At 33.6% G+C, this 10,157-nt stretch overlaps 2 protein-coding genes across 3 annotated transcripts; both read right to left on the reverse strand.

Moving 5' to 3' along the window:
- Positions 1-323: 323 nt before the first annotated feature.
- Positions 324-1,570, reverse strand: LOC118267461 (uncharacterized). Of its 2 annotated transcripts, none has more exons than XM_035581489.2 (2): positions 1,180-1,570; positions 324-772 (listed from the first exon to the last, which is right to left on the reverse strand). In XM_035581489.2, exon 2 carries the CDS (start codon positions 769-771, stop codon positions 349-351), a length of 423 nt encoding a protein of 140 aa, XP_035437382.1. In that variant the 5' UTR covers position 772; positions 1,180-1,570; the 3' UTR covers positions 324-348. The 2 variants fall into 2 exon arrangements, with proteins under 2 accessions (XP_035437382.1, XP_035437373.1); XM_035581480.2 differs by lacking the exon at positions 1,180-1,570 and adding an exon at positions 884-1,074.
- Positions 1,571-5,467: 3,897 nt separating this feature from the next.
- On the reverse strand, positions 5,468-8,716 carry LOC118268913 (uncharacterized). Its single transcript, XM_035583727.2, has 3 exons — positions 8,476-8,716; positions 8,148-8,310; positions 5,468-7,676 (listed from the first exon to the last, which is right to left on the reverse strand). The coding sequence occupies exons 2-3, from the start codon at positions 8,305-8,307 to the stop codon at positions 7,507-7,509; spliced, it is 330 nt and encodes a 109-aa protein (XP_035439620.1). The 5' UTR covers positions 8,308-8,310; positions 8,476-8,716; the 3' UTR covers positions 5,468-7,506.
- Positions 8,717-10,157: the final 1,441 nt, after the last annotated feature.

The raw sequence follows: 10,157 nt of genomic DNA on the forward strand, positions 1-10,157 counted from the left end.
TGGACCTAAACGCCGTTTAACGGCCAACTATTTTTGTTTTCTCTAAATGATTTACAAAAAGGATCAGTCCTCCTCTCCTATCAAAATAAAATATAAAAATTAAGACAAAATAATAACTAACTAAATAAAAAAAGATATTACAAAAAAGATATATAAAAGAGGGATAAGTGTGTACACGACATCAAATTACACAAGTTAAATTTCACAGCTTCTACTTCTAGTTAAAGTATGTGACATATCGAACAAGCGAAAATAAATTTTGAAATCTAATACAGTTATATAGGGAGTAATCCCTATGTAAATAATAAGTATTTTTAAGAGAAATGTCACATGGAAGCTGCAGTGCCTTTACAGCTTACGACGCTTGGCCTGGGGGTCCTCAGCATCCTGCATAATGGCATCACGATCACGGCTCGCCAGCAGGCGAGATTTTTCAGCCTCGCGACGCACTGCCTCCTGTGCCATCTCTTCCTTGGCATTATTTTCTTGTTCGCGCCGTGCAGCGGCTTCACGCATACTGCTCACTAAATGTATATAGCCGAACCGAGGCCGAAATTCTGGTGCCTGCTCGGGCAAATTGGTTATCGGCCTAGTTTCATAGTACTTCTTACAGTTACTGCATGCGCAGTAAATAGACGGGATGTCATTACGGATCCAGGTTGAGTAAGATGTCCCGATTTGATTTTGATACTGGTCCTGCTCCATAGGAGCGGAACTCCTCCACTTCCGCGGAACAGGGGTTAACTTATACACCTCGGGAGGCTTAGACATTCTGGAAAGTAAAGAAAACAATATTTAAGCAAACAACAACACACTGTCTCGTTCAGTTACGAGTGAGCCTGTAAATATAACGCCCTATCTTCTATTAGAAATTTACCCTTACATTTTTGTTCGTTTCATAACTAAATTAACCTAATAATTTTATAAAACACGATCGAATATTTAATCTAAATTATTTAAGAAATGTTCAGTCTAAAAATTTCACTCAATCTAAACTTGTGCTTAACACTCCTAAAAGCCTCTAAAATATTATCCATGTCAATAACATAACATTTCAAAATGGAGGCGGACCTCTGTCATCACAAGGACAGCACGTATTTTGAGGTTAGAGTAACATTGCGTAAAATATGACACGTAATGTGAAAGTTTTATAACATACATTGATGCTGGAGTAGTTACCTGGATTATAAAAGCTCAGCACTGGTGGAGAAAGCGAGAAAAAGCGCGATTTGGGAGATTGGCCGCAGCGATACGGACCGGGTTGACACCGTCGCGAGTCTGCAGTGCGGCGCCGTCCGCCACCCGCGTATTGATTCATGGTGGCTGTCCATTGCGCAAGTGCACACTATATCTTCTCTCTTTCTCGTGTAACCTATATTACTTAACGAGCTAAATACTTCCCAAGACATATAAACAAAAAACTTGTAAAAAATGAAACTTTATACTCATTTATTTCATGTGCTCGAAAGATCAATTAAGACGACCCTACTTTAAGGAAACAATTAGAAATAAACCTACCTGTATAAAACAATTCAAACTTTCCAAGGCCTTGTTCCAATATCTAATTTTCCCGCCATGTTTTGTTTTGTTTTGACAGAGTCCTATGGCCTCGATGTGTGTTGTCAAGCTGTCTGTTTACAATCTTATTATTTTTCCTTATTAATGATTATGTAAACAATTAGGATTACCTACTTCGTGAATCTTCAAATTTAAATTTCCCGAAAAAGTAGTGTTTTACCATTTTTAAATAAACTTCATTAAATGAACAAAAACTTATTGATGTAATAAAAATGTATTATAGGAATAAAAATGTTTTAAATTTCCAAACACTTCAAGTTATATTTGAGTACTTCGAAACAAACAATTAATGTTTTGAGAAACCCACTAACAAATTCAATGAGTAGTAATAATAAATTAAATTTCCAAACAAAACATATAGGTCACTGCTTATCCCCTTGAAGATTACAAGCATGCCGGTGAATTCTTATAATTGACAAGTGAGCCATTGAATGGCAGGCAATAATATCGACTAAGTGGTATATAAAAAATAATACCTCGTCAAAAAAGATTAATTTGATTGAATTTAAAAATTCTAAGAAGTACTTATAATAAGCCTCTTACTGACAGTCAGGGTGAAGTTGTGTAGGGATCGCAATATTTAAAAAGTTCCCTTTCAAGCTGAATATTCACTTTCGTTTGCGTATTATTATAAGGGATGCTAATATTGATATTCACCCGGTGTCGCTTATAACTGTGGAATTTGATGTCATGGTAACGATCCCCTATTCGATGGGAGGGTAACATAGCCTTGTTGTTCAGCACATAACATAAAATTTAAAGATTTGTATTAAATACTTGATAGATTTGCGACAATAACATGTTAATTAGCGAGAAATGATGAACCCGCTCCACGTTGCGCGGGCTGGTTGCCCAGACACCGCACCAACCATACAGTCTATTTTTTACATATGTAATTTTAAGAGTATTAATTGAGGGTCTTTTGATCACACATAGACCATGCCAAACCCATCGTACCCTAAACATAATTACATTTGTTTAAATACTAGGTAATCTTATTTACTATTTTTATACATAAAAATTACTGCTTTGGATAACGGCTGTAAAATTAAACTATGCAATCTATTTGTATGGCGACATTTTATTTGAATTTTAGAAAACAAATCTTAAGACACATGGGTTATTTAAACCGGTTGTGAGACTCACAACTACTTATCTTGCTTTGCAATATCGAATAGGAAGGTCAGCGACGTAACATAGCTAAAAATAATTCATTACTTACACAATTAGAAGGAAAATTTCTCGGTTCGAGTTATTGTAATTATTTATAGAAAGTTTATAAACTACCAAAATAACTTTTATTGATGGGTCGCAAGCGTAACTGCTAAGCTTGGAGTTATTTATGATTTTGTTTTTACGACCATTTGACCAAAAATATATTTATACAACTTTTTAAATTTTGATGTTGTGTTTTAAAGTGTCAGTCATTTTCGTAGTTATCCGCTCATAACTAACAAAACTCTGTTAAAGATATCTTTGAATAGCAAATCACAGATTACCCGAACAGTAAAAATAACAAAAGAATTCCGACTATTGATAGATTATATTGCCAGCGGCTATGCTTTACCGAAACTTACATACAAAGGTATCTTTGTATACCAATATATGTATTTGAAAGCTGTCGCCTTGTCAAAACAAATATACTTCTTTTTCCTGAAGCAAGTAACAGTTTTAGGTTAAAAGATATTAAAATAAACTGGTCTTTTCGACATCAAAATTATATGTCAATAAAAATTTTCCATATCTCTGAACATATAATTTATATACAGAATATGATACACAGTCAATTATAGGCAGTCAGTTCAAGACATGCATATTTATGAACAACAATAATTATTATTAACAATAAATATGCATATTTTAAACTGAGTGTGGCGTTAATTGAGTGATCGCAAGCGAGGCTGCCAAGCAATGAGTTTTAAATTGTTATGGTTCTAACAATGACACAGGAAAATTCCTAGTGTGTGGCAACGCATGATAAAAAATATTATAATAAAGTAGGATTACTTTTACCTCTGCCTATACCTTTGCGAAACATATGGTACTCCGTATGTTGCATATATATAAAGTCAGTTTAAATAACTTAATAACCTATTTGGTTAGATTTTCTTAGTAGTAAATATTTTGTGTCAAAATTATATTTTCATCAGACAATTTATACCGCCGACAGGTAGGTTGTTGACACGGTCTTTAAAATAAATAAAACATACAAACAAAAAGGGGTGAAAAAAATTAACTAATAATATAACTAGATAGAATAGAATGTAGAAGCAACTGTGAGCTCCAAATTAGACTCAGCTTGTAATTTGGTAAACTACAATACTTAATGAATCACTAAATATGTTGCTAAGCGCAAATCTCAAGAACGCCTGCACCCATTTCGCTAATTATTTTTTGTTGGTTTTGTTATTGTTAGAAGATGCTTATGTAACAAAAAAAATAACAAAGCTGAGCAGAAAAATTTCCAAATGAAAACAAGATCGCGGTGTCCGCTAATTTTTATTAAAAGTTGATATTAATTGTTTTTATTAAGTACCTATTGTATGTTTATTCCACACACAAAAGACTGTGTTTTTGAAGGCGAAACTTAATACACAGATGCCTATGAATCAACTATATTCGGAAAATTAATAATTAACGACTTTCCAGAAAAATATATTCATAATGTTAGAAGAACAGATTGAAAACGTTCATATGATTTCTACTTAATGAAATCTATATATTAATACGTGATGCAAAAACATTGGACCGCTATTTACGAAAATTGCGCGGACGTAGGAGCATAAAATTTGGTACACTTATAGTTTATGTGTAGGAGAAGTGCATAACGCTAATATTTTTCAAAAATAATGCTTATAAAGTACATTAAATCAATAAATAAAACATTACACACACATGCATAGTATCTGATCGTATTTGACAAAACGTCAAAATCGATAGACATTGCGATGATATTGACGTCTCATATGAATAGAGTTTTATAAAAGAGTTTGTTTGAGTTTGAATTAAATAAAAATTATCCTTGAACGTATGTTAAGTGGTATTGTAAATTAAATCGTATATGGTTGAATTTCAACCACTAGGCGACCACTAGTATACATAAATACAACATGTATACTGAAAATTATACTCATATCTATATATTGATGACACAGCACTGTACTTTTTTGGTATGACACAAAACCAAAAAAGTACTGACTGAAAAGACTGTGTTTTTGAAGGCGAAACTTAATACACAGATGCCTATGAATCAACTATATTCGGAAAATTAATAATTAACGACTTTCCAGAAAAATATATTCATAATGTTAGAAGAACAGATTGAAAACGTTCTTATGATTTCTACTTAATAAAATATAAATATAACATATAAACTGAAAATTATACTCATATCTATATATTAATGACACTTGCTTAACAGCAGCACTGTACTTTTTTGGTATGACACAAAACCAAAAAAGTACAGTGCTGCTGTTAAGCAAGCAACACTAAAAATACACTAGAACTAAAAAGCATTACAACATAACACGATTTGACTGCACGGATGCGGTAGCCGGGCAACAGGCTGTCGCGCAGCGTGTAGCGGGTTCGATTCCCGCACGTAACAACAATTTTTTGTGATCCACAAATTGTTATATTGGTTCTGGGTGTTATGTGTACGTGAATTTGTACGTTTGTTAACGACACAGGAGAAAATATTAGTGTGGGGCAATGACTTCAAAAAAAACATAAATCATACATTTATAATGAAGTATTTTTTAGTAACTAAATATCTATTTTGAAATTTTTGGTAAATTCTTTAGTTTATCATGACATGATTCGTTGATTAGTAGATATATCTTATTAATTACCCTTGAATGTTAAAATATATTAAATTAAACTCGTGTAATATTTATTCATTTAATTTTATTCAGAAACTACAATTTTGTGTGAACGGCTTAAGATAGTCGTTACAATAAATCCAACAAACATCAATATCGGAAAATCTTAAAATACAAATACAATACTTTGAGAAAAATAGAATTATCAAAAATGCCGACTGATTCCACAGGATAATGTAAAATGTGTAATTCAGTATGTAAAATGCAGAGATCCAAAGTTGAGAAGGAAACGTTTATATAAGTATGTATCGGTAAATTGTATTATTAGCAAATATTTAATATGTACAGGCAGTATTAATGGAATATGTTTATTGTGATTAATGTATCAAATCTCGTTAATGTAACTTGTAATGTCACTCAACCAAACATCAGATTTGTCCAAAATTTTTATGAAAATATTCTCAGAATTTCCTTTTTTACTATTATCACATTTCTGAATATTATTTTGGCTATTATGAACTTTTGAATTTATGTTCGTGATATGAAGTAAAAACTATAAAAAGATGATTATATAACACTGGAAGAACATTCAGACGTTTACTATTGGAAAATATTATTAAACACTTACTATTATTATTGGAAAGAATCATTGAACATTGACCTACATTTACATCAATACATATTATTAAACCAAGTGGGCTCCAAGCAACTCCGGGATGGCGTATAATACTTACGATAACACATTCATGGAATGTCCCTATTAATACCTAGTAACATTCGTTTCTATTACTGTAATAACTTTTAATTTAAAGCTAAACTAAACAATTCTTCATTTAATACCAAAGAAGCACTTACAATGAATATACTTTTAAATAAATAACACTTACGGCGCAAATAATTATAATTAATTTTAAGCTCAATCAGGACGTCACTTACTCCTACAAATAAATTCTTAACATTTAGTTCACTTAGGTACAGGCTGTTCAGTCGCCAGTGCTCTTTATTTGCAAGGTAGTGACGATATTATAATTTGTTTTGAACACCTACTGTAATACTAAACGTAGTGTATCATACACTTAATCCAAAAGAGAGTTATTACCTCATCATTATCCTAATACGTAGGTATCATAAAAATACGTAGGTGTAATAATACTTGAGCCTACTTACACATTCTCAGAAAATAGGAAAGATCGATCAAGTGGTCTTTACTGCTCAATCTTTCGTCAAGGTTACATTTGTATCTAACTGAAGAAAATTCACTAAAAAATACTCTTACACATTTAAGATAACAGATTAAAATCAACGTTTGTAAAGATGAGCAAAATTATTTCGATTAGCTTCGAAATCACCCTGTAGATTAAAAATATAAACCTAACTAACGTACATAATAGCCGGGAAATACTTACTTAATATTAAATTATTAAATAGTACAATATAAGAGCATTCCATTCCAGGCGAAAGCAATAAATGTTTAAACGGAGATGTTTGAAAATTATTATAATTACATCACTCAAATCAATCAATCGTTATACGAATAGGAATGGCGAATTTAAACTTTACTTTTTTTAAAGGATGTCTAATGTCTAGAAAATAAAAGGGTGATTCTTTAAGTGTTATAATAATATTTGAGAAACCTTTTGATTGAGTTATAAGAATGTGCGAGCTTGGGTTGAAATTTAGAAATTTTGATAAGACAGTCAGATTAGTTAGTTTTTTATTATTGCTTATATACAACAAGAAACCAATCACTCATCTAATTCGAGAGTCTCATATCGCTGAGCTTTAGAACCTAAATATGACAACCACAGTTCATATTGACTGCTGTATCGCCATCCTTATTCTTATTCTCAGAACATCAGCAGCGCAAAACATACATTAAACATTAATCGCTCTGGCGTCTATTTTAAATAATACAAACTACTGCGACCGTATACCTGAGTAATACAATCTCGCAAGGCTTTGTGGTGATGCCATAATTAATAATAATTAAAAATACGTACATTAACACATTACATGACAATTGTAAGTAAATTATAGAGATTATTACTTTCTATGTCCATCCAAGCGTTGCCGGGCGTAGGGTAAAAAGCTCCTGGAGTTTGCAGGTTTACAGACGGGTCTGTGTGCTACCCAGAGGTCCCGGGGGTGGCGGTGGCGGCATGCAGGCTGCGTCCTCCGAGCTCGGCCCCGGCAGGTCCAGTCGGCTGCTGCTGCTCCCAGCAACGTGAGTCATCTCTTTGTCGCTGAGATGCGTCATTGGGATCCCCTTGTTGGCCTCTGAAATCAGTGAAGTCAATAATATTAGTAGTGGTTCTTAAATTACTTTTCATTGGTTGATTTAGATTCGTGTAACATAACATGTTTAAGGATATAATTCTTTCGTATAGTTTGTTATGTTTAGTTTGTTTGTTTTTTATCAGTAGCTAGTAGTAGCAACTGCTTCTACTTGCTTTTAAAAAAATGTAATTAAATTATATTTTTTATTTTACTTGTTAATATTATTTATGACGTAGAACTATACCATCCATATGTAGGTAATGCATACCAACTGTAAGCAATATTCCCATATAACATACAGAACACACTGAAACCAAACCTTTGTCTAAAATGCTACGCCGTAGCTCGTAGCCGTAGCCGCTACGGCGTAGTACGAGTTCTTTGTCTTTGAACAATACGACTACGGCACCCATATCACTGGACAGTAACGAACCATTCCACTTTAATTTGATATTGTATTTTGGTACTCACCTGAGTCTCGGACTTTGGTGGTCATCCCGAAGCTACAATCTTGTCTAAGGGAACGCGCGTTGGGGTCGCCCTGCGTCTTCAAGAGCTGGCTTTCCGTAATCTTCTTAATGATGTTACTGAGTTTCTGCTTCCTATTGTTAAAGCTTTCGTCGGTGTTCATTTTCTGTAAAGAGAATAGCACAATATTAGTAAAAGAATGGCACACTTCGATGATCGATCTGATAAAATGGCGTCGTAAATATGTCTGCTCAAGGTCTCTGTTAAATCGGTCGAGTGGGTTGTGTAACAAGTTGGAGTGTTTAATAACGTAACACAAAGCTCGACTTACCACTAATCTTTCACTCGATCGCACACTCAACAGGTTCACTTGCGTGACGATAAGAACTTCTTTGCAGGAATGCTTCGTGCGAAGGGTTCTCGACGACACTCTTTATTTCCCAGGGACGTAAAACTATTTATTGATTGATGAACCGCGCAAGTGCAGTTACGTCGGCGGTTGAAGTACGTGGGACTTATGCGCTGTTTCACTCCCTCAATACGTAGTTATGTACGACGATTAAGTTTACAAGATGTCTGTATTGTTTGCTATGTATTTACGGACTTCTAACTAGTTCATGTAGCTCCGACATTTCGCATTCCAGTTGAGGTTGGGTGAACTTTGGAAGTTTACTAAGCAAAGAATTATAGTTTGACCACTTCAGTAGTTTAACTCAATACTATTTTAATGAGATCCTGAACTATAATATCGCGTTTATATAAAAGACTTATGGCATAAAAGCGTGAACTATCTAATTAAAATATTCAAAAATTTTAATACACGGCATCTGATTTGAGTAAAATGTATTTTATGTTACTTATTATACGTATTTAACGGGAATCAATTCTTAAATTATAATTTTGTTTAGTTTTCATCGCGCTAGTAATGCTTTGCTGTATAGAGCGGAGCATATAATGTGTTTATAATTCGGGGAAAATGTTTATAAATATACATAACAGTTACTAAACGTTTTTATTGTCTCCTCAAGGGTAAGCAGAGATATATATTATGTTCGATATAATATATATATATATTACACCAGTTATGTTGTTAGTCCCATATAATAGGGTATATTGTTATTTTTTGAGCGACTTTGCGGTTTTATATGGACGTAGAGTAAAGGGCGGCGATCGGAATATCTTACTAAATCATAAAGCTTAATTAACAAACACGGCTTCGGCTCGGTTCCAACACAGCGTCTTTTGTTTTGAAAACAATACAAAGAGATGGTAGGCGCGCAGCCAGCGTGCTTGGTGACGTTGATGCTGTTATGAAATATATCATACGACATACGATTTGAGGTTCAAAATTAAATGACAATTTCATTGCTTGGTTGGTGCGGTGCTTGCTAAATATGTTGTCTTTTAGCCTCAGCCAACAGCTTCGCGCTCGTCTTAGTAATTTATCCAACAAGAAACTAGTCGACCTGGATTCCAAAATGGAAGGTCCGTCTAACAATTTTGGTATTATTTTGTAATATACATCCTATTAGTTAAATAACGCAAATACATAAAACATGCCTAAAAATACATACAATCAAAACTTTTTTCATTTGTATGCAATAATATTGATATGCATGAAAGCCATGAAAGGGTATACGTTATGCATGAGCTTTTTTATTAGGTTTGATATAGTCTTGATTCACTGCTTTGGGAATAAAATAATAATGATGTTCTGTTAGATATGGTCGATCGCGAACTCGTGGCTGTATGTACATTTTAATTAAGTTTTGCAAACTTTTATTATATACTAAAGTTGAACACTGCATTCTTTATGCAATAGGTGGCAAACGAGCATACGGGTCACCTGATGGTAAGCGATCAGCGCCGCCCATGGGCACCCGCAACACCAGAGGAGTCACAGGTGCGTTGCCGGCCTTTTAAAAAGGAGTATGCTCTTTTCTTGAAGGTTTGAAGGTCGTATCGTCGTATATTCTGATTATGCATTGGGGCTAATTAAAGTCCAAGTACATA

This window comes from Spodoptera frugiperda, chromosome 25, assembly GCF_023101765.2.
Source record: "Spodoptera frugiperda isolate SF20-4 chromosome 25, AGI-APGP_CSIRO_Sfru_2.0, whole genome shotgun sequence".
NCBI lineage: Eukaryota > Metazoa > Arthropoda > Insecta > Lepidoptera > Noctuidae > Spodoptera > Spodoptera frugiperda.